This window comes from Halichoeres trimaculatus, unplaced genomic scaffold (genome assembly GCF_033239565.1).
Source record: "Halichoeres trimaculatus isolate MK-OKI-2021-1 unplaced genomic scaffold, fHalTri1.1 fHalTri1_scaffold_3, whole genome shotgun sequence".
In the NCBI taxonomy this organism is placed as follows: Eukaryota; Metazoa; Chordata; class Actinopteri; order Labriformes; family Labridae; genus Halichoeres; species Halichoeres trimaculatus.
Window position 1 is genome coordinate 5,261,155 of NW_027437181.1, and position 24,891 is coordinate 5,286,045.

General features: G+C 40.4%; 1 protein-coding gene across 1 annotated transcript in view; it reads left to right on the forward strand.

The window, feature by feature from the left end:
• LOC141787630 (protein kinase C-binding protein NELL1-like) overlaps positions 1–23,419 on the forward strand; it is a 418,608-nt gene extending 395,189 nt beyond the window's left edge. The window contains exons 17-20 of the mRNA XM_074666181.1: positions 5,889–6,082; positions 12,522–12,698; positions 13,037–13,261; positions 16,083–23,419. Of these exons, the coding sequence (XP_074522282.1) occupies positions 5,889–6,082; positions 12,522–12,698; positions 13,037–13,261; positions 16,083–16,133 (647 nt within the window). The 3' untranslated portion in view covers positions 16,134–23,419. The remainder of the gene's footprint in view (positions 1–5,888; positions 6,083–12,521; positions 12,699–13,036; positions 13,262–16,082) is intronic.
• The last annotated feature ends 1,472 nt before the right edge of the window (positions 23,420–24,891 follow it).

Consider the following 24,891-nt stretch of genomic DNA (forward strand, 5'->3'; position numbering starts at 1 on the left):
GACAAGGATTTCATTTAGTGTATGCAAATAGTCCGTCGCAGACACAATAAATTCTCGGCTGAGCTGTTTCCTCTCCTTCTGCATCCTGCACAACCGATAGTGTAACCAATTAGAGTGTGTTTTCAGCTCTGTCACAGTGTGTTTATGTGAGTGCTATCGCTGCAGCCTCATGTCCATCCAGAATAGCTCCACCAGCATGGGGTTAATACGGTGAGAAAGTTCAGCCCCAGGCTCTTAACATCTACATGTTACAGTCTAAGTGTACAAGTCATGTATTTTTGTCTTTTTTATTCCCTGTCATGGCTTTAACTCAACTTAATAACAGCTTTACCGATTTACTGGATGAATTATGTGACTGAAACTGGCTTCTTACTGCAGGAGGGTTTCAGAAAATGTTCAGAAATCCTGTTTTCACTATCTCCCTGGTATTTCTAGCTGTATTCCAATCCTGCTTGATGGTAAATAATTTTCATGATACATGATCAGAAGCTCTGTCAGTAAGATTCCCTCAAGACTTCTCTGTTAACCTAGAATCACATCAAGATTTCATGTCTTTATACTTGAACTCAGTGTGTAAATAAATACTGTCTCTATGACATCACAAGCGCTCCTCAAAACTAATGTGTTGAAGTTTGTTGATATCAAAAATGCTTTCTCAACAAGGGCACTGTCGTTCAACTCCGGGTGTGGGTGGTCGCAGTAAATAAGCTAAAAATAAAGGGAAAGTAAGGGGAGAAGAAAAAGTGAAAGAAAGGGAAAAGGAAGAAAAAGGAAAGAAATGGGGAAGGAAGGAAGAAGGAAAAGGAAAAAGAGAATAAAAAGAAAAGAGAGGAAAGAAAGAAAACAGAGAAAGAGAAAAAGAAAATGAAGGAGGAAAATAAAATCAAAAGGGAAAAAAAGAATGGAAGAGGGAAATGAAGGTAAAAGAGAAAGCCCAATAAAGGGAAAGTAAGGGGGCAGAAATGAAGAGAAAGAAAGGAAAGAAGGAAAATGGAAGATAACTGAAGAAATAGGGAGGGAAAAGGAAAAAAGAAAAGAAAAAGAAAAGGTAGGAAAGAGAGAAAATGAAGAAAGAGAAAAAGAAAAACAAAAGGGAAGGAGGAAACAAAAGAAAAAAAGTAAGAAAAAAGATTGGAAGATGGGAATAAAGGTACAAGAGAAAGTCCAATAAAGGGAAAGTAAGGGGGAGAGAGAAAAAAAGAGAAAGAAGGGAAAAGGAAGGAAAGGAAGACAAAAAAAGAAAGAAATGGGGTAGGAAGGGAGAAGGGGAAAAAAGAGAAGAAAAAGAAAAGGGAGGAAAGAAAGAAAAGGAGAGAAAAAGAAAAATGAAAGGAAAGGAAAGGAAAGGAAAGGAAAGGAAAGGAAAGGAAAGGAAAAAAGAAAGTAAAGAGAATGGGAGAGGGGAAAAGGAAAAAGAGAAAGCCCAATAAAGGAAAAGTGAGTGGGAAGGGAAAAAAAGAAAGAAAGGAAAGGGGAAAAGGGAAGAAAAAGGGAAGAAAAAAAAGAAAGATATGGGGTGGGAGGGAGAAGGAAAAGGTAAAAAGAAAAGTAAATGGAGGAAAGAAAGAAAAAGCGAGAAAGAGAAAAAAGTAAAAAAAAAAAAAAAAAAGAATGGGGGAAAAAGAAAGAAAAAAGAGAAGGAAGAAGAGAAAAATGTGTTAAAAAAAACATTTTTTTATTTATTATATTTTATTTTGTGGTAAAACTAGTCTGCTTGTTTGCTAGCTCAACTTAACTTCTTCAGTCAACCTAGCAAGAGGCAAAGAGGTGGAGATGAGATGAGCCTTAAGCCTCCTTGCTAACAGCGACCCTTAATCCAAATCCATCCAGCCCCCAGAATAATACTGAAAAATAGCCTAGCTAAGAAGGAAAGCTATGTTACCTTTATTTCGTTTATTTAGTCGTTTTTCAAATGAAACTAACACCCTCGGAAAAGTTTTTTGTGCATTTGGATTTTATATGACCAAGCCATGGTTTTGGGAGCCTTCAACTTTTAGTTCGAACAGCTAAAGAGAAACAGGAAGTAGGAGTAAACATGCAGCAAAGGGTTGGGGTTTGAGGTTGAACCAGGAATGCTGCAGCAAGGACTTTGGCCTCTGTATGTGGGGCGTATACCTGAACCACAAGTTCAACCAAAATCCCAAAAATGAGATTTTTCATGAGCTTTTCCTACTTGTAATAAAAGTGTTGAGTGTTTTTTTGTTTCTGCAAGACAGAGGAGAACAGAGAACAACTCCAAGTCCTTCCATTTCTCATCTCACTCACAAGAAAGATGTTTTTCCTGTAGCTTTGTTATGAGTATTGCAGCTTGTTTTGTAGTTTGGTTTGACTTGTTAATTTCCACTCGGGTGCTTTGTCCGTCCAGCGCTGGGCCCTGCTGTCAGCGTGGTGTGGGAGTGATCGATGTGTAGAGGCAGCAGGAGCTAGCAGGGGAGAGCCGAGCGGCTGTCCGAGGGACTTTGGTCTTTTTTCTCTCTGAACAGCTCACATTTAGCGAGGATAAAGAGAGTTAAATGTCATGGCTTGATAAAAAGGTTGGGCCTGACTTTTGGCTCCCCGTTTCCTGTGGCCCCGCTGATAAAGAAAAGGAGATGAAAACGCCGTCCGCGCTCTCTGTTGGCGTCGGTTCCTTTTGGTGTGAAGAGAGGAAGAGCTGGAGAGACGCTGAGTGAGCAGATGTCTGGTTTCTTTGATGGTTTAACTGAAGCCATGAAGAGAAAATACCTGTACAGGCTTTGACTGATGTGACTGAGGCTTTGATGTAAGGATGTGAGTGAGTTTGACTCTTTGTGTAAACAGGTGAGACGTTTAGAATATGACCCAGTTTCCCTCCTCAAAATGTGATACAAAAATAACTTTGAATGTAAATTTATTACTACAGAATAAAAGATGAAAGCACTGCGCTGTAACGGCCGACGCCTGGAATGTAAAGCAGACAGCGTTCACGGCAGCATGTGTGACACACCGAGCAGAGAAAAGAGAGCTGCAGCTCTGAGATTGTGCAAAAACCCAGAATCTCCTCAATGAGTGACCACCACAACAATAACGAAAGGAGTGATGAAAAGAACTTGGGGGGCTGCGATATTAATTCGTGCAGCCCACAAATTAATAAGAAAGCAGCGCAGAATACCCTCGGGAGAGATGGGAGGAAATAGAAAATGTAATTAAAGCAAAAGTGCACTAAATGTGCCTCAGAAGTAGAAAACATCTAATAACACAAAGTTTTATAAAAAGAGGATTATGTGAATGCTTTCTTAATCTTATTCTTCAGATGTGGTTCATTCTGAATACTTATTTTCAGAGGCATGAATACTTTAATGATACCTTACTTTGAGTTTGAAACATGTTATAACTACAGGGTGGGCTAGAAAGATTTACCCAGCGTATATCTCGATTTTGTTTGCTTAGCTTTTGTCCTAGAAACTGAAAATTTTGGATAGTTTCTCTTAAAAGGTGTAGTTTTTGATGTACCTTTCATTTGTTTACTCCTAATGATTGTCGAATATGGCATCGAAGAGTAAGCGCGACCAGATTGTGGCCTTGAAGGAGGCTGGACTGACAACAATGCAAATCATGAAAAAGGTGAATGTTTGTCGTAAGTCTGTCTACAATGTCATGAAACGATACAAGAAGACTGGCAATACCACCAGCAAGCCAATCCCTGGAAGAAAACGTTCAGTCCGGACCAAAAGGGTTGTTGAGATGGTGAGGAAGAGAATCCAAAGGAATCCTCGCAGGAGCATGAGAGCAACAGCAAAGGAAGTGAACATCTCAAGAACTTCACTGAGAAGAATCGTCAAACAGGATCTCGGACTAAAAACACTAAAAATGCAACACAGAACACTGATGTCAGCTGCTTTTAAGAAAAAAGTCCTGGTTTGGTCTGATGAGAAGATCTTCACCATTCAGGCAGTGGTCGATTCCCAGAATGACAGGGTTATGTGTTTGGAAACCAGTATGTCTTCACACAAGATGATGCACCAGCTCACACATCCACTGTCACACAGGCCTGGTGCGAGCAGCATTTTCCTGGCTTCTGGGACAAGAACATGTGGTCTCCATCAAGTCCTGACATCAATCCAATGGACTTTGCGATCTGGTCTATCCTGGAGAGGGAGGTCTCTACAGTATCTCACAGCAGTGTCAGCACTTTGAAGACAGCTCTGATGAAGTCATGGTCAAAACTTGATGCAGAGACAGTGCACAGGGCGCTCATACCAGACAGTGCCAGGTCGTCTCCAGGCTATGATAAAGGCAAAGGGCGGCCATATTGAGATGTAAATCTTTTTGGTGACAGAGAATAAAGTATAGAAACTGTGTTTAATGTCAGTTATGTTTGTCTGCAAGCATTTTTGGATAGTGCGGAAAAAACGATGGGTAAATCTTTCTGGCCCACCCTGTATTAAAAGACAAACACATACTGTACTGATGTCCTGCTTGGGCAGAGGCAGCAACACATGGGCTGTTTCCCAAAGCCCAGGTACCTTGCCTTGCCTTGCCTTTGAAGGCAGTGCTCCCGAAGCCACTTCCTTCCAATACAAGGCAAGTGTCCTGCCTCTGCTTAAAAGAAGATGCTAATGGAGCAGCCTACAAAGGCATTTTTTACCATCAGATTCCTGCCACAAATTTTTGTGTAATTGGAGTTACATTGTCTCACATAACGTGTTGCGCTGTGGACAGTTCTTGGAAAGTTAAGTACAAACGTGGGAGTAGACCGTATGCTCAAGCGGCTACAAATATTGTTATGGCTTGCCACTTTTCTTTTTGCTTTTTTATTGTCACATCATTGACACTCTGAAGGTGCGGCTTCTCAGTAATTGTAGTTGCATGAGTGACACACAAAAGAGTTAAGTGGTGGACATGGTATAAGTTGTTATTTTCAAAGGTGTGTTTTGTTGCTTACATTTGAATTGGAATTTACCGCGTGCCTCCACTGGTGCGTCTCTCTGGTGCCTCTCTCTGGTGCCTCTCTCTGGTGCCTCTCTCCGGTGCGTCTTTTCCTTCCATTTTTCCCTTTTTTCGTAGATTCACGCGTTGCATGTTGGGTATTTATAGCCATGGCAAGGCTTCGAAGGATAAACCAGTGTATCCTTGGTCAATTAGCCACATGCTAACCAAACGGAGGGCATGCCTCCGGAGGACATGAACATTGGAACAGCATTTAGGCAGCAACTGATGATGTGGATGCCTGCCCACGCCCACCCCACGCCCACATCAGACCAAGGCAAGGCAAGGTGCCTGGGTTTTGGGAAACAGCCATGGACACAACGCATCCATCTGACCCAACTTTCCTCCATTCATCACCCTCTTCTTCTTGGGAGTTTTTTGCCTTATGGCAAATCAGCTGAAAGTTGCAATAGCGCCACCTACTGTACTGGTGTGTGCTTGTGGATCAAACAGTTGGTCTTAAATCCTAAATTAGAAGTGTTCTGTTAAGAAAATTGAGTATCTGTTTTTATGTTTTTAGCAGTTTTTCCCAAGACATACACTTTATTCTATTGCCTCCCTTTGGTGGACTTTGTGCAGAAGTATGACAAAGTGTTAAAGGAACACTGTGCTTAAAACAAATATTAAATCAAGTTTTTATTTAGTGCATTTTCAGCACATTCAAGCTAAAAACAAATGAAATTAAAAACTAAAAGCAATAAACATTGGTCCAAACTCTGACAGCACTCATGGCATTGCAAATTATCATTTCCATACAGATAATGATGCAAAAAGAAAATGTTTCTACAGTCACACGTTCTCTTTACGTTCTGTGTTACTAGGGAAGGACAAACTGACTCTACAGAGCCGTCGTGAAGCAAAAATAAAGCTACAACCTGTCATTTCTCTGTCTGATAGAACATTAATGGACCGTATTTACAACCTCCTTCTTTGCTTTGCAGACATCGATGAGTGCAGTTTGCAGACACACACCTGCTGGAACGACAGTGTGTGCGTGAACCTCCCCGGAGGCTACGACTGTGTGTGCACGTCTGGCCCAGGCTGCAGCGGCGACTGTCCACAGGAAGAGGGAATCAGACGCAACGGGGAGGACTGGAAACCAGACTTTGACCGCTGTGCTATCTGCTCCTGCAAGGTAACGCAAAACACAACCTCCCAATCTGAGAGAACAGAGCTCAGGGTGTGTGAGGGTGGTTACTGTTTGTGGAGGAGCTCTCACCTCCAGCTGCTCTATCTACTGAGGGACAGCTTTCAATAAAAAGTGAATCCTGAGTGTGTTACCTGAAATACTGAGCACATTACAGACGAATCAAACAGAGGAAGGTGAATCTTTTCTGACGACATAAAGCTTCAGACAGAAAGGTGCTCCTGAGGGAGCAGTTAGCGTCACCCTCTGATAAATATTTGTGGTACTTTAACAACCCGTTTCTGTGCTCAGGAGGCTGTGAGGTGAGACAGCAGGAGTGTGAGATATCGACCAGGTTTGTCATCATGAAGGTGAGGCGCACTGAGTGAGATTAGTGCAGCACAAACAGAGACTTTCTCTGGAGTTAGATACTCAGGAAGAGGATTGTTAATCTGACGATGGTTTGAATTTCACATGAACTTCAGCAAAGCCGTTTCCACCAGGTAAAAAATTAATAATAATAGGTAGACTTACTCTAATGATAAAAAAATAAAAGTCAAAATTATGAGAAAAGGTTGGATTTAGGAGATACTAAATCAAAGTTATAGCTTTGGGGTTGTGATAGTAAAAATTATGAGATTAAAAGTAGAAATCATGAGATGAAATTTAAGTCAAGTCAAGTCAAACTTTATTAAGAAAGCACATTTTAAAACAACCAGTTGACCAAAGTGCTGTACAAGCTTAAAACAAGATCAGTTAAAACTCAATGATTAAAAAAACAATCAATTAAAAAAAAAAAGAAAAAGTTAATACAAAATATTTTAAAACAGCAGATAGTTTAAAAAATAAAACACACTAATTAGATACAATATCAAAATTTTGATTTGGTCTAAAGAAAAAAAAAAAAGAAAAAAAAAAGAAATTATTGAACCCAAATGTGAGCTTAACAATAAAAAAAAGTCAGAATTATGCGAAAGAAGTCACAATCATAAGTTTCAAAGTTTAAAATAATAAGATATAAGTCAAAATATGAGGTACTTTATGGAAATTATGAGATAAAAAGTCACAATATTAAGATACCATATTAAAATCACACGATAGAAAGCTTAAATTTTAAAAACTAAGTCATTATTATGTGATAAAAGTCAATCTTGTTGGTAATTATGACTGTCTCCAAACTGTCACTGTCATTTCATCAGTTTTACATTTATACAGCAAAAAAATGAAATTTTATCAAGTCTTTCTGTCTTTTATTTTAAGTAAAAGTTGTCTTATCACACTCAATATGAGCCACATTCACCTGATCAGTCCAGAAAATGTCTTGTTTTGAGTTATTTAAAGACAAAAATGAGGTCTAAATTTCTTGCAACAAGAAAAAATCTGCCAAATAAGAAAAAATTGCTCGAAAATTTGCTTAAAACTAGAATAATGTCTCAAAACAAAAAAATGTTTCTCTTGTTCCATTGGCTACTGTTTTCAACTTGTTATATTCAGACCTAATTTTTGTGTTTAAATACTTGAAAACAAGACATTTTTCTGGACTGATGGGGTGAATGTGGCTCATATTGAGTCCAAAAAGACATTTTCTACTAAAAATAATAATAATGATAAAAAAACACTTTTTAAGACTTAAGTTTTTGCCAGTGTGTCTCATTGTTTCTACTTCAAATCTCATAATTATCATGTTTTAGCTCAGTATTTTGACTTTTTGTTGCATATTTTTTTTACTTTTTTAATGATTTATTTTAATGGCAACTGTAGTTTTTTTTAAATCATTTTTAGACAACAGCTTATTTTCTTTTTCTTTTTTTTCTTTTTTTTTAAATTTCTATTCCTGTTATTTCTTTTGACCTGTCAGACACAGGCCTCCATATGAAAAGTCACGTTTTTAGTGTTGGTTCAAGTTATTTTCTTGATACCTTTCTGGTTATAACCCCATTAAGAAGTTTGTAGCTCAGATTAAAAGATTTGAAGATGAACTTTTATCCTTGGAACAGTTTTATCCAGAGCACTGTCAAAGATCTGAAGCATCCTTTGGCATGTTTCAGAGACATGTAACAGTGATTAAAAATACTCTTTCTGAGTGGATAACAAACAACATGCAGCCAAAAGAGAAATGTTTACTCCACGTCACTCACCAATATAAGCATTTACATACGGCTGGTCACAGGGGAGTTCTGTGTTTCACAGACAGGAGCTGTCATAGAAGGAAAACGGCTGAGTAGAGGAAAAAGAAAGACAGGCGAGAGTCTTTCTCACTTTAGGGGTGTTTAGCATGCCTGCAGGATCCACCGCCCTGCTGCTTCCTGAGCTGGACGTGAGACGCTTAATGAATGCAAACAGGCGGGGATCTGAGTTTGAGGAAGGAGAGTGGTGTGGTGACTGTGGGCTGAGAAAGCTGCAGCGGTTTATGATGAAGGAGTGAAGATAATCCAGGAGGGGCAGACCGACGGAGCTCCTGGGTTGGGGGACCAAATTTAAAGGAAGAAGAAAAAGAAAATGTAAAGAAAGTTGGAGCAACTTCCTGGTGCTTGACAGGAAGATCTCCCATCCTGCTTTGCTGCCTGTTCAGGATCCAGTTTGTTATGTTCCCACCACCAAAGAACTGGTGGCGTGTAATGATGCTGTTTTGTTAGCATCCTAGCCCAGCATTAGCATGCACACTCACTCGTCTTCCTGGCGTTGAAACGAGCAGTCTGCCTCCACGCATCCTGCCAGCACGCTACAACCAGCTGTAATTTTCCAGCAAGTCCAGGGCTGTAACCATAAAGACCAACGCCATCGCTATCACCACCCTGGGACTGAGCGGCTACTGTAGCAAGACAATATGCATCGATAAAACATTGGCTGTGTATTGGCCTTTTAATGGTATTCGCAATGATTTTATGCCCCCCATACATTTCCTAACAGCCATTTTATGTAACATTTTTACATCATCATTACCCTGTCATCCCCGGGCCAGACAGCACTGGCTGTGGTGAGTAAAACGGACCATAAAGTCTTCCTGGGAGTGGAGACGGTGAGCCAGGGACACGGAGGATGCATCCAGCATTCTCTTCAGAGTCTGACTTTGTATTCCAGCCGAGGCGTTTAACCTCTGACTCATTCATGGCGCTAATAAATTGTTAGAAAATATAAATCCCAGAGATGAAGCACATGCATTAAAATCCTGCATTGGTGTCTTGGCCTTGGATGATCCGCCTGAACAACCCAGCATGAAAAGAAGTTTCTGTGAAGACGTCCACAGCAGCTGTCAGATAGGTAAAGCAGGTGTCCAGAAGATCTTTGACGACTCTGATTCTTCTACCTCTTTTGTGGCATAAAAATCTCAGACATTCAGTTTCTTGGTGAGGGTTTGTGCTCCTGCGTCAGAGAACCCTTCAGCCCCTCTTCACTTTAACCAAACAGATAAAAGCTTTTGTTTTAGCAGCTGCTGAACGAGGGGTGACTCACCTTTTCGTTGATCAAGAATCTGTGGAGTTTTTCTCAGCAGCGCAGGATAAAGCAGCATGTGAAGGTGAAATGTTTGTCAGCATCAGCTTTGGGATGAACAAATTGAAAGAGAGCATTGTGTAGGTGGTTCACGAAACAACAACATTAATAAATAAAAGGAAGCTGTGGTTTGGTTCAGTCCATGCTGTTCTGTGAGATAACGGAAAAAATCACAGGAACCTTTTTGACTGAAGGAATGTGGCTCTAACTTTGGTCTTTGGAAGTATGTTCCAGATGTCCAGGAACTTCATAAGTGAGGTCTACAAGCTGTGAATGTGTCTCTGTCAGCTCCTGGTGTTCAAGTTTATAGAGTGACCCTGTAAACTGGGGACCTTCAGCTGAACATGTCAGTGGATATCCAGTTTACAACAGCTGTTTGAACATGAAATTAATCTGCTCATCACTGAAGTATTTAATGATGATCTAAAGCTGTTTCTGAAGGATGCATCCTGCTTCAAAGCCTCCAATCAAGGGTCTTATTTTTAAAGCTCCCATATTCTGCTCCTTTTCTGTAGTTTAATATGGATCATTGATGTCTTCATGAAATGGTAGTAACATGTTTTGGTCCAAAAAGCCAATAAATCAAGCACAGCAGCATTGTTTCCAGGCTCTCATAGCCCCTCTGTTCAGAATGCTTTGATTTAGGGGGCGTGGCCTTCATATGTAAATGAGGCACCACTGATACCGCCCCGCCCTTACACGTCACTGAGAGCGGCGCCATGAGCTCTGAGTTCACAATGTTTAGAAAACAGCGAAGTTTGTTGACCGTAAACATTACAGGCTAAAACAACAGGCTAACCGCAGCTAAAGTTAACATTCTGAAGCTAACACAGAGACAGGGGGGACACTGAGGAAAAGCTCTTACATCTGCTCCACAGCACACAGCATTTAAAATACTCACATTTCAAGGGTCCCAGGTTTGTTGGCGGATGGTTGGTAAAGCACCTGGATTCAGGTCCAGTCTATTCGCTAGCCCTCTGTTGGACTGTCCAAAGTTGGAAAAGCAGCCGACCGTGAAGTGACTAGCACACACATGCACAGTTTTTTCCTTGATAAATGAACTCTAGACACTTAGTCTTGTCTTCTTCCGAGATGGGAAGCTTGTGCATGGACCTATGTGGCTGTTTACAGCCAAAAAGAAAGCAGTGATGGCTCTTCAACTTTGGCATTCTCCTCTCCACTGCTGGAGAGATTTCTCAGGTTTGTTGGGCTTTTTTGGAACAGCCAGGACTGGTGGCTGTTTTGCCACTTGCCCTTGTCTCCTTCCAAGTCCAAACAAACCCACCTGAAGTGAACTAAAGCACCATGAAAACCAGCACAGGGTGAATTTCCTCCATGCTAACTGGCTAACTGTGGTGCTGCACATAACAATGCTAGCCTGTGGTGTCACTTTTTGCTGAATGTTCTCTTTTGATATATTACCGCCATCAATGGTCTGGCGATGTTTTGAATTGTGTTTGAGTCAGTGCTATGTTCTGTGGATCATGTGGAAGTGAGTCTTCTATTTGTCACGTGTGTTTGTGAGTCAGTGAGCAGCATAGGCTGTATATAGAATGGACAGTGTGGCTCTGCCATTTGCCATTGTACAGTTTTGAAGCCAAAATTCCCCCGTCACAGGTGCCACCATTAAAAAAAATAAAGAACTTTTTTTTTCAAGAGTCTTATCACTTCTTGACTCTACCTCCTGACATATTTTACAATCCCGGAAAAAATACACAAGAATGACATCTGTCAATCATCATTAAACGTGACGTAAAACCTTGTTTTTAATCTCTTATAGCTACTGAAAATGAAACTTTTCCAAAAAAAGAGGACTTAAACACAAGGCAGCCAAACAATATCTTCAAATCACCACAACAAACAAACATTTCTATGAAGTTTGTTCATTTTTTAAAGTTGACCACAGCCCATCTGGAATGACTGGAGAGATGGATTTTTGACTTATACTGCAGCCAGTCACCAGGGGGAGTAGTTTTCCCGGCGGCCTCACTTTGAGCAAAGCAAGATGACGTCCATTTTTTTAACAGTCTATGGTCTCCAGGTGGTGCTGCCTGATTGACTGGTAGAGCTGGCAGCATGGACACGGTGCTGTTTGGTCCTAACACTTTCAAATATGGCGCCCGTGGTGAACTCATTAGACCTCTTGACCAAACATTTTGTTTCGTCCCTGCCTCCAACAGTAGATACTTTTTGAACTGTGTTTCTAGCACTTTTGCTAACCCTTGCATGATTTTTGTTTCTGTAAATCTTAGTATTTTTCCAGTTATGGCCTCCTTAGTTTGAGTCCAACTTTTTTGTTTGAGCTTTTTGAGAGCAAACTGTTTGATAAAATTGTTGTAGAGAAATCTAAATGTGTAGAAACATTAAATAGCTAACTAACCATACATAGGATGCACTGCTTCCAACATATAGATGAAATCTGGACAAGCTGTCTCGGTATATGTTTAGCTGTACAATATTCTCCCATTTTTCATATCATGGTCTCCTGACAAGATGGCAATGGTAGCTGCCAGCGTTGGTCTGCAGATTTTGATTGCTTGAAGTCTTGTCTGCATGTTGACTCCTGTTGTGATGACATTAAATCACAGGAAGTATTTCAAAATAAGAGTTTTTATTTGGGTATTTTGCTGCAGAGGAGTGCAGAGTGCAGCTGTGTGTGAAAAGAGAAGTTGTGTGTGTGGTGTGGGGGTTACAGAAACCATCCCTTCATAAATCTCTTTAGATGTGATATAGAGTTACTCCCCCACACAGAAGCTACATAAAGTGAGAAAGGAAAGTAAAAACTTAACTTGTTTTTTTCTATCCCATATATCTCCCAGTGAAATTGTTTACAAGGAAAAAAGAGGAGGAGAGATCACACCTGTTGCATTTTTTAGAAGAAGACCTTGACACTTTAATTATTTCTCCACGTTGCTCTAACTCTTCGCCCTCTGGCTGCTGTGTCCTCCCTTTGCAGGATGCTCAGACGTACTGCAGGAGGAGACCCTGTGACTGCGTCGACCCCGATGAGGATCTGTTCTGCTGCCCTGGCTGCGACAACCGGCCCAGCAGCCAGTGTCTGGACCAGAGCGGACGCACGCTGTACCGGAGTGGAGCCTCCTGGCTGTACGGCTGCCAGCAGTGCCGCTGCATGGTCTGTTCACAGAAACACACTCACAATAACACATTCATACCCAGGCTGCATGAATTCTGCCAACAGGAGTGAGGAGTAACAGGTTTTCTGGACGGAAACGAATGAGGAGAGAAACAAAGAGTCTCTTCACAAACATGAAGCTGACAGCTGGGCTTTGTGTTGTACCTGGCCCTGATCTGCTGCTCAGCTGTGTCTGAATGTGTGTGAGTGTGTATGTGTGTGTTAATTACCACCTCTCTAATAAGACATGCAGGAATAAATCAGCATGTGAGCTTGTAACTGGGCTCACCGGTTACACCAGCTTCCTCTGAGTCCCGTCTCTCCGTGCGTCTCTGCAGGAGGGCGAGGTGGACTGCTGGCCTCTGGTTTGCCCCGTGCTGATGTGCGAGTACACGGCGGTGGCGGAGGGTGAGTGCTGCCCACGCTGCGTCACAGACCCCTGCCTGGCTGACAACCTGTCGTATGACATTCGACAGACGTGCCAGGACCCTACAGGTGTGCTTCGCCTCAGCGGGGACACATGGCATATGCCCAACTCTCCCTGCACCACCTGCAAGTGCAAGGTAAGCTACGTAGAAACAATAACACATCAAATATCTACTCAAACTTTTATAATTAACTGAACTGGATTAAGTTAAATCTCAAAATAGTGAACACTTATTTTGTCTGATTTCAAGCTGATGAACATTCAATTTCTGGATTTTAAATTTTTACTGTCACAGAAACTTAATGTTTTCATCCACTTCTTTAGCTCCAAACAGAGGTTTAGTTTGGTGCTTACTTGGACAAACAGTGAACATTCAGTGACAGGTGCTATGGCAGGTGTCACAGTAGGAGACATTTCACAGGATGCTATTGATAATTTTGGAGACAGAAAGATCACAGATCATCTAGAAGTCACCAAAAGTCTCTAAACTCCACCTTGGAGGGATATAGGAATTGCTTTATTGTTGAGTAGGTTGATAAAAAGCTTCAGCTACAGACTAAATCCACAGGTCCCAGACTACCAAACTTAACAGCATCTGGTTAGCATCAGCATCTCAGACATCAAGATAGAGAATCAGCATTGGTCAGGACAAAAATAAAACTTCCTTTTTACCATCTTTACCAGGAGTGTGTCTCAGTTTGGAGTTACAGTATTTACCTGAGTCATTCAGTACAACGTTTGAAAACCTTTGTTATCTCGGCTATAACAGATAAGTTAATGAAGCTAAGCTCCAGAGGCTAACGTTAGCTTAACTAGTGCCCTTTGGACAACAGCCAACAACGATGTATGATCACCAAAGAACAAAAGCTAGAACAAAAACGGCTAATGAACTCCCAACAAAGAGAGATGATGAACAGCTAGGCTAATTTTAGCTAATAGTAGAGAAAATCCTGAAGAGTCCATCAGACTGCAGTAGTGGTTAACTTAGGCTCCTTCATTTTATTCACACAGTGTTGATGTTTAGGTCCACAGCACAACGTTATCCAAAGATAATTTTCTCTGTTGAGATGTGTCTTAGGAGAAGAGTTAAAATAACTTTTAATCTCAGAAAAACTTCATGAAACCAAATGAAAACTGACTCTCTGCAATGCATTTCAATGGACATCTGGGCAGAGGACGTCTTAGTGTGTGGGGAAATGGCTATACGCACTGTGGTCATCGCGTTTGAGAGAGGGACTTGTTTGCCTACCTCTCTAAGTACTTTACACTCTTTTTTCCACATTCACACACACATACACACACAAAAAAGTCAAAGATATCCTTTGTTGTGTTTTCATCTTAACGGATTTCATGTTCCAACAACTGAGCGCTTTCTTCTAAAGAGAAACCAGACTATTGCTCTGCAGACTGAGCTAGAGACGCTTTAAAAAGGAAGCAGGAAGTAGTACCTCTGTGAGGTGTGACATTGTGACACTGAAGTGTATTGATTTCTAGGACCAGGACCTTGTCAGAGGAAAGAATTATTGCTGCTCACTTGCTGAAAATTGTCCCTGCTTGGTGTCACACGTCTTAAATGATGTCCCCTTCATGTGAGCTGGAGTAGCAGCATAAATCTCACAGACTGATGTCTCCAAAGCAGAGCAGATAATCCTGAACTCAATGACTATCTGTATGATACAACACTCAAAGGCCACTTTATCAGGTAGACCTCGCTAGTACTGGGTTGGACTCCCTTTTGTCCTCAGAACTGCCTTAATCCTTGGTGGCATAGATTCAACAAGGTCCTGGAAACATTCCTCAGAGAGTTTGCTCCATATTGACATGATAGCTTCACACAGTTGCTGCAGATTTGTCGTCTGAACATCCATGATGAGAATCTCCTGTTCCACCACATCCCAAGGGTGCTCTATTGGACTGAGATCTGGGGACTGTGGAGGACAGTTGAGTACAGGGAACTCATTGTCATGTTGAAGAAATCAGTCTGAGATGATTCCAGCTTTATGACATGGAGCGTTATCCTGCTGGAAGTATCCATCAGAAGATGGGTACACTGTGCTCATAAAGGGATGGACATGGTCAGCAACAATACTCAGGTAGGCTGTGGACTTTACACCATGCTCAGTTGGTACTAAGGGGCCCAAAGTGAGCCAAGAAAATATCCCCCACACCATTACACCAGCAGCAGCAGCCTGAACCGTTGATACAAGGCAGGATGGATCCATGCTTTCATGTTGTTGAGGCCAAATTCTGACCCTACCATCTGAATGTGGAGCAGAAATCCAGACTCATCAGACCAGGCAACGTTTTTCCAATCTTCTATTGTCCAGTTTTGGTGTTGCTGTGTGAATTGTAGCCTCAGTTTCCTGTTCTTAGCTGACAGGAGGGTCACCCGGTGTGGTCTTCTGCTGCTGTAGCCCATCTGCCTCAAGGTTGGACGTGTTGTGTGTTCAGAGATGCTCTTCTGCAGACCTCGGTTGTAACCAGTGGTTATTTGAGTTACTGTTGCCTTTCTATCAGCTCCAACCAGTCTGTCCATTCTCCTCTGACCTCTGGCATCAACAAGGCATTTTGTCCCACAGAACTGCTGCTCACTGGATATTTTCTCTTTTTGGGACCATTCTCTGTAAACCCTAGAGATGGTTGTGGGTTAAAATCCCAGTAGATCTGCAGTTTCTGAAATACTCAGACCAACAACCATGCCACATTCAGAGTCCCTTAGATCACCTTTCTTCATCGACCATGTCTACATGCCTAAATGCATTGAGTTGCTGCTATGTGATTGCCTGATTAGAAATTTATGTTAACAAGCATTTGGACAGGTGTGCCTAATAAAGTGGCTGGTGAGTGTACATAGTGTTTGCGTTCAGAGTGATTACTGCTGCCCGGCTTTGAATCAACACACAGCGTAATGTTAAAGTCTCTTCATCTCCTCTCTGTCTGTTCTGTCTGTTCTGCAGAACGGGAACGTCTGCTGCTCGGTGGATCTCGACTGCCTTCAGAACAACTAAAGCTCCCCCCTCCTTCCTCTCACTGCGGGACTGCCATGCCCCACCTACCCCCGTCTGATGACCCCCGCCCTCCCCCTCCCTTGGATTACTAAAAGAGACTCACGCACACACATGTGCATGCCGGCGTGTGCACTGGAAAAATATGAACACACACTGGACGGACTGAGGCGTTGAGGCTGTGCTTTTATGCCGTCAACCTTTCCACAAAGAGTGAACGAATGTGTGTGAGAGAGTGTGTGTGTGTGTGTGGCTCAGGTGGAGACTGAGGCCATGGTCACTACAGTCACTGTGTCGTGTTTGTGTCCTTGTCTTGTTTCCATTTCACTGTCTGTCTTTGGGAAATCTGCTGAACCCTGAACCAGAGACAAGTGTTGGTTTGTCATTAAGAGAAGGATTCATAAAACAAAGACAGACGCACAAGTCGAGGTTTCAGTTAAAGAAACAAGAGGGTTTAAAAATAACAAACAGGAATGAAACAAAGAAATATCTTTGATTCCATTGATTCAGATTTCTAATCACAAACGACTCCTCTCATGGGAACGACTTTTTCAAATAACTTTTTACTTTCTACTGAGCTCAGAAATCTCACCTGAACCTGAGCGATGATCTGCTCAGTCTTTGATCAAAGTCTTTTCATGAGAGGTGTTGACAATCGGATGTTTAATCATTAATATTCTTTGTTTCTTAAGAGCCTTGTTCTACATTCTTCTCTGGCTCAAACAGTCGGCAGGAGAAGCAAAAAGCATTGTGGGGAAGAAACGGGAAATGGTTGATTAACACACCTCGACTCTGCTTTTACTCGCTTGTTTATTTTTTCATCTGATCAACAAAAGTACACAATTTTCAAACAGCATCCATACACTGTATGTCAGTGAGATGCATCAGATACAGTGCTGCTTTAAGTCGTCTACTGGAGCTTTTCTACATCATGATTTAAAGTAAAGTTAAGTGAGATTTTCTCAATTTTTGGTGGCAAATCTCCTGGTTATGAACTTAAAGGTCACAAAAATTAGTCTTTTTCCAGGATTGAGACTGTTTCCCCCATAAGAACTATCACTCTCTCTTTGTTGCAGGGATGTAATTACTGCTGAAGCAAAGGATTGGATCTTTCAACACTTCAGTTGTGGTCAGGTGGAAAAGTGACAGAGTCATGTGATGTTTTGTTGCTAATTTGTAATTTAACGGAGACTAAACTCCATAAACTGTCGGTTTACAATAAGTAAACAAATATCCTTGTTTCACTGTAAGGCAAGGCAAGTTTATTTATACAGCATATTTCAGCAACAATACATTTGTAAATGATTTGCGCAAGATATAAAAATAATTCTTAAAAAGTCACAAAACATATTTAAAGAATCCTTTTTAACGATCAATAAATAGAAAACATTTCAGTTTAACCAAAAAATTAAAAAGCAAAAACAGAAAGTTATAATATTGTAAAATAGATTTTAAAGTGAAAGCATTAGAGTTACGCATCAAAACCAAACGTGTCAGGCATTCTCTGCATGGCAAAAACTGAAATTTAAGAAAAAGTCTACTTCTTATTTTTAGTAAGAGTGTCTCATTAGACTTGATATGAGCAACATTCACCTGACTAGTCCAGGAAATTGTCTTATTTGGATTTTTAAAAGACAAATATAATGCTTTAATTAAGAAGAAATCAAATCAAATCTTGCAATAGGGAAAAAAAAAGTTATTCTATTTAGACGTAATTCTTTAAATCTAGCTTTTTTTTTAACACATACAAATCATTTTTGTCTTGTAATAGCTTGCGATTAGACATTTTTTTGACTTGTCAGCTGAATTTGACTCATATTATGATAGGTTGTATGATATTTCTTGGGTGTGAAGACATCCAACGTTCAGCAATGTGCAGTATTTGTGAATATGTGTAGCTGTGCTAAGCATCATTTGTTATTGCTGACCTGTCTGCCACCAGCACTTAAGTTGAGCACACCCCATGGTGCTGAGAGCTGAGCGAAATTAATATATAAATAGGGTAAAATATATATATATATATATATATAACCTCATTGGCAGATTTTTTATATATATATCAACTTTCTGGACTTGTCAGGTGAATTGGGCTCATATTACGTCTAATACAACAACTTTACTTAAAATAAGACGTAAAATCTTTTCTTGAATTCCAGTTTTTACTGTGTGATGCCCTAATAAATGACCCAGTAACATGAATATGCACATAATTTCAATCTATTGTCCTCAAGGAGCAGCGAGTCATTCACATGCTGGCGTAAACAATAAACTCAGTTTGAAGCTCTTTTGCTAGCTAGGAATATTCTGGTTTTAGAGTCAGTCCATCTGAAAAACTACTAAACCAAAACACGTCAAAGAGGAAAAAGAAAAGACAAACTCCTCCCACTAGTTCACTTTTTTCCTCACTACCAAATTTTACTGAGAGACTCCTGAATGAGTGCTTATCATGAAAAATTCACAGTCCGGACATGTTGAAGTAAAAAGAAGTACCCAGTTTTGTTGCTGATAATCTGATTTTCCCATAAAGGTCCAGAGGAGGCATCAGTTCAAACCCATTTAGAAGCTCCACCGTGTCTTTAAAAATGATCTATATAGATATAAAAGTCCTCTCACAGACGCTCTATTAGCCTTCACTAACACCAAGCCAATCATTTCCAACTCTTTGCTTTCATCGTGCAGCTATCTCCGCTTTAACAGGCTTTTGCAGAAGCTTTGATTTTTGATAAACAACGCCTGAATGCATCATTAGTTTGAGTCTCTGTGAGGCTGAAGTCAGTCAGCTGAGAGAGGAGGTGCAGTCCCAATCTGTCAGAGTGCTTCCAACAAAACGCTCGTGGCACCATCGAACGCTGTGTGTTATCCCCTCCACTACACGCCTGTGAAACAGAGCAGTTTCAGAGATGGAGATAACAACTTTGGGACCTTTAGTTAAGGAGCTAAAACAGATGGGCAGGGATTGGCTTGTGGTTTTGGAAGTTGTTGAATCTCACCTCCAGAAAGTTGCATTGATGTTTAAGTTTTAACCTAGTTTTCCTCATTAGGGACATGATGTTCACTGCAAAAAACTAAATCTTATCAAGTGTTTTTGTCTTATTTTAGGTTAAAAAATGTTCTTATTATACTCAATATGAGACACATTTAACTCATCAGTCCAGAAAAATGTCTTATTTCAAGTTATTTGAAGACAAATATGAGGTCTGAATTGTTTGTAACAAGTAAAAAAAAAAACAAGAATCAAGACATTTTTCTGGACAACACTTGATAACATTTCCGTTTTTTGCAGTGTTTACTTGAAAACATACGATACCTAGGTGTTTGTACACCTGTATGAAAGGTCAGGACGTTTCCAAGAACTTCAAAATCTTTAAAAGGACAAAAAGGAGGTTAGTCTTAACTACTGGGTCACATCCCCTCAGAAAATCCAGCTTCTGTGTTCTTCTGCTCCCTGATTTGACTCAGCGATGGAGATCTGTGTTTAACAGCATCTTCTTTTTATAGTAAGAGCATGTATTTTCATGCTGCACCCGCTGCAGGAGCCATCGAGCGTGTGGTGGTTGAACTCTTGTGAGCTCCTCTGCTCTTAACCACAGAGATGTGGCGAGACAGAATTAAGAGAGAAGGAAGAATCGTGGATAATTAAGGCCATGTTGTCCAGGCCTGGATTTGAGTATGCCAGGAGGTCGCTGAGTGTCAAAACTGTTTACAGATGGCCGGGCTTATTAAAGCAGGAGAGTCCGGAGCTTCGTTCTGCTCACTGCGGTCACATTTAGAGCACCGACAGTCACCAACTCCTCCTTGTCCTCTCCTCACACCTCTCTCAATTATCCCAGCGCTCGCCTGGAGAGCGCCAAAGTTTCCCTCGAGTGTCGTTGTTGAGCCATCTGTCAGTTTATCACAGCCTGAAACTGAGAAGTTCTCACTCAAACTCAAAACTCTGATTGTTTTATTGAAAACTTAGTTCAAAAAGTAAAGAAACATGTTATATTAATGCTTCTTGGCAATAAATTTCATACAGTTGTAAAGGTTGTCGATTTCCCTTTTTAATGGTGCCACAGTCACACTGCAAAAAAAAATGAAATCTTATCAACTGTTTTTGTCTTATTTTCAGTAATGAATGTCTTTTTAGACATTCACATGAGTAGTCCAGAAAAATATCTTGTTTCAAGTAATTTAAAGGGGCTGTGAGGAGTTTGAAAGTGATCTTGAAAAAGTCTCTCTTCTAGATATATGCCTGATCGTAATCCACACTTTAAAATGAGATTATCAGCGCCAATGTTGCTGGTTACAGGTTATTTGAAAATGCAACTTCTTTGCTTAGTTTCATGATGAAACCACGCCAGCTAACCAAGTTTGATAGTGAGAGGAGATGAAACACAGAGATCTGTTTTTTTTCCCTGCTGAAAACGGTTTCTGTGATTAATTTTGTAGTGATGGTGGACACTGGAGCCTAACTGTCAGACAGAACAAGGACAGAAGAGCGGAAGAAAGAAACAGAAGAGATAGAGCTGGAGCTAAAGGCTAACACATGGCTAAACTGTTTGTGTTAATGTGGATTCCAACCCACATTCAGCAGTTATTCTGCAGTGGTCTGTTCAAACTTGAGAGTGTATCAATAAAATGAAGAGTGAGGTTACGTTAGCTCTGATTGGTAGATCACTGGCAGGACATAACCAGGATTTACTAACGTTACACATTACGGACACGTCTTAGAGCACCAGGCTGCCAGCTGCACTAAATAAAGACAGCTACTAAACTACTTACAAACTGCAGTGTTTACATGTTGTCACGTAAGCCTACAGATACCAGATACGTCGGAGCATTTGTCTGCCGATAGCACTACTATGTTTGCTTGATGTCCTGTTTCAGACTGTATTGCTAGGTAACTGTACTGATACCTTACCTTGGTGCGTTGTATCCAGTAAAAAGTTGTCTTGAACAAAGAAATTTTTGTTTCGATTCAATCTTCATTTAATTCCAAAACAAACACACGCCTCACTAAAAGTAATTTATGACAGTGTGTGGAGACCCCAGGCCACAAGATAATGAGAGAGTGCAACCAAAACAGATCCTCCTCATAGCATCTTTAAAGACAAAAATGAAGTCTGAACTGCGTATAACAAGTAAAAAAAAATCTGCCAATAGAAAAAGAAAAAAATTGCTAGAAAATTTGCTTGAAACCAGGATAACATCTGAATACAAGTAACTATTCTCTCATTTTAGTCCTTAAATAACTTGAAACAAGACACTTTCCTGGACTGGTGAATTTCAAGGGGCTCATACAATGGAAAAAAAACTGAAGTCTTATCGAGTGTTTTTGTCTTATTTTCAGAAGGAAATGTTTTTTTAGACTCAATTTGAGCCACGTCCACCTGAACAGTTATAAAAATGTCTTATTTCAAGTTATTTAAAATCAAAATGAGGTCTTAATTGCTTGTAACTAGAGAAAAGTTACTTGCATTAAGACCTCAAGACCTTCAAGTTTCAAGTAAATTTTCAAGCAATTTTTTTTCTTGTTCCATTGGCAAATTTTTTTTCAACACAAAGTGATTCAGACCTAATTTTTGTCTTCAAATAACATGAAACAAGACATTTTTTTCTGGACTGATGAGTTGAATGTGGCTCATATTGAGTATAGTATGACAACTTTTTACCTAAAATGAGACAAAAACACTTTGTCATGCAGCTCATCTTAACCCCATGCACCAATGCACAAGTTAAAAGATAGAAAATGTTTTGATTTTTTTAAATTAGTTATTTAATATAATAATTATACCAGTTATAAAAAAAAATGATTATATCGAAATTATATTTTTTTTAATTTATTTAAATGAATAACTTTTAATTTTTCTGTTTCACTCTGAAACGGCTCTGATGTAACATCTTTTTGCAGCAGCCTCAGGAGTGACTTTGTTTTTGGAGTTAAAGCGAAGCGTCCCCTCGCTGACCCTCCTCTACTTAATGTCAAACTTCCTGTTTCTGGTTCCGTTTGTGCTCCCTCACATAAACAGCAGGAGATGCATTTCTCAACCATTCCACGCACAGGTCACATTGTTTGGTGGTCATTTCACAAACTCCTGGGAAAGGTGACGCTGAGGGAAGTGGCGGGGCGTGCAGCAAGCGCCACTTTGACCCCTTCAGCCGCCGCCACCGCCGTCCTTGTGTCGTCTTTGTTTTCCAACACATCTGTTTGCGTCTCCCCTGAGCGTTCCACCGTGTCCTCTCTTCTCTCTCCATCCTCACTCCGAACTGAACTTTTCAACCGTGCACAAAAAGTTGACACAAAAGAAAAACAACGTGATGTAAATGGTGTCTGTGCCCGTTCAAAGTTTAACACGGCGGCTGAGAAGCAAACATTTGTACAAACGACTGAAAACCGAGTTTTCGGATTGCTCTGTTGATCGATTTGATATGAAATACGACTCCTGTAAAACACTATTTGCAAGTATGTGTGTAAATGTTTTTACATACTGATGATATGAAACAATTATACAGTTTTTTAATTCTCATTGTGTTCATGAATAATGTGTTTTAGTGGACTTCTTTTTTTTTGGTAGGAAGGATCGAGTTTGCTGTAAATATCATGTAAAGTGGAGGGTTCTGTAAAGAGAGTAAGATTATGTGAATAATTCTCACCACGGCTTCTTAGAATCCGAGCGTCGCAAAGTCAAGTTTGACAGAGGAGCAACATTTCTATTGTTTCTACTATTTCTTTATTTTTCTATTCTTGCCTTAACCCTTTCAGTATCTGTCATAGTTTAACGTCTTTTCACTGTTTTAGGATGACATTTTGGATTTGACTTACTTGTGTGTACAGACCTTTTTGTCCCTCACTGGAAGTGGATTTTGAGGATTTCTCTGCAGACAGACTTTTCACTTCACCTTCTTTATTTTTTTGGTCACATCTTCATGAACTGAACTGAAAATGTCCACACGAGAAGCAGACAAACAGAACTATGTACACATGTAAAAACGTAACAAACCGATGAAGATGTTGTTCTTGTTTCAGTTCCTACTAAAACAGCAAGCCATTGTGTTCCTCCTCTAATGTCTGACTTTTTAAAGAAGCGGTTTTGGACCTCGTAGATCCCGATGTGCTTGTTCATGTTTTTTGATAGAAGGCTGAGGTGGAGGAATCCTGCCCGGTCCGTTCATTGTTACTTCTCCTGATGAGAGGGGCCGACCTAACTGTACTCAAAGGGTTAAGTGTCATTGACTTGAAGACTGTGTCGTGATAAGAGTTTGCTGTAAAATAATTCTTCATTTAATAAATATTTTAGTTGTTTACTTTATTTCAAGACATTATTTTGCCTCACAGTGTGAAAATGATTCATGGATGATCTAACTGGGTTTCACCTGTTTCCTGGTCCTGTGGTTCATTGTTTGTCCATCCATGTTTCCACCAAGACCAGTATCTGAGACCAAGTCCATATATAGCTGGGTATCGGGGAAATCGCATATTTTATATACCTTTATGCCTGTCGTCCACACCAAAATGCAGTTTTACGCCACTAAAAACTATGTTTTCTGAAAACTGGCCAAAGTGATGATTTTGGAAAAATCTTAATAACTGAGGCTCATTCTGATTGGCTGGCATGGGTTTTACGTCTTAAAAAACATCGCCAAATATGGGTGAGGCATGTCTTGAAACGCATCTATTGGCAGATTTGCCCGCTGTGTGCAGACAAATGTAGTTAAAAAATGAGGGAAGAATATTTGTTTTTGAAAACGCCTGGCTATGTGTGTTAAAGGCTTGAAACAGGCCAAAAATAAAAGTAGTTGCAATACACCACTGAAACAATAGAGGGCAGCGAGACAAGAGTGCCATTCAGCAAAAATGACTCCATAGAAGGAGACAGACAACCCGTATAGCACTGCAATTAGCCTGTTAGCATGGAGGATATTCAGCCTGTGCTGGTTTGGATGGTGCTTTTTTTCACTGCAGATGAATTTGTTGACACTTCAAGGAGAAAAGCACCAGTTGAAAAGCCATCACTGGTCAAAGTCACAGCAAAAGCCTCAAACAGCTGCACTGGCAAAACAGAGGATGCTCTTGCGTCTAAATAACGAACATGGCAGGTATCAGTTTAAAGGTTTTAAAATCTAGCCCATTGATTGGTGACTTTCAGCAAGATGCATCCTTCTCAAACAGCTTTAGATTAACATTGAATACTTATCTGATCAGGAGATTTTAATAACAAAACTAGGACGCATTTCCAAGGACTTCTTCTGTGTTTTAAATTGGATACCCACTGACATGTTCAGCTGAAGGTCTCCAGTTTACAGGGTCACTCTTTAAACTGGAACACCAGGAGCTGACAGAGACACATTCATCAGGCTCAAAGAAGACCATTGTTTAGGAGGTACTAAACAAAGTCCATCATGTTATTTTGGGCAGAGGGTGAAATTTTAACATGGTGGTTGCTCCACCAATCAGAAACATTCAGCTTTCTGGCCCCACCCCCAAAAGTTCTTTGATATCTGGAAAGTACTAAAGCTCTGGCATGGTCATTTCAAGTCAGAGTTCAATTACGGAAAAATAAATTTAGACCCTGGTTCATCCAGTCAAAAAATGCTTATAGTTACTCTAAAAGTCCCTCATACTAGTCACCCGGGACAGTTCATCCTCAGTTACATTTCACTACTAATTAAACTGAGGTAAACAATGATGTGATTCAAAGGGAGTCCAAATTTACAGTTTTGTAAAACTTTTTCAGGACATAAAACATCACGATTTTTAACCCATTCATTGCTCTAACTGACA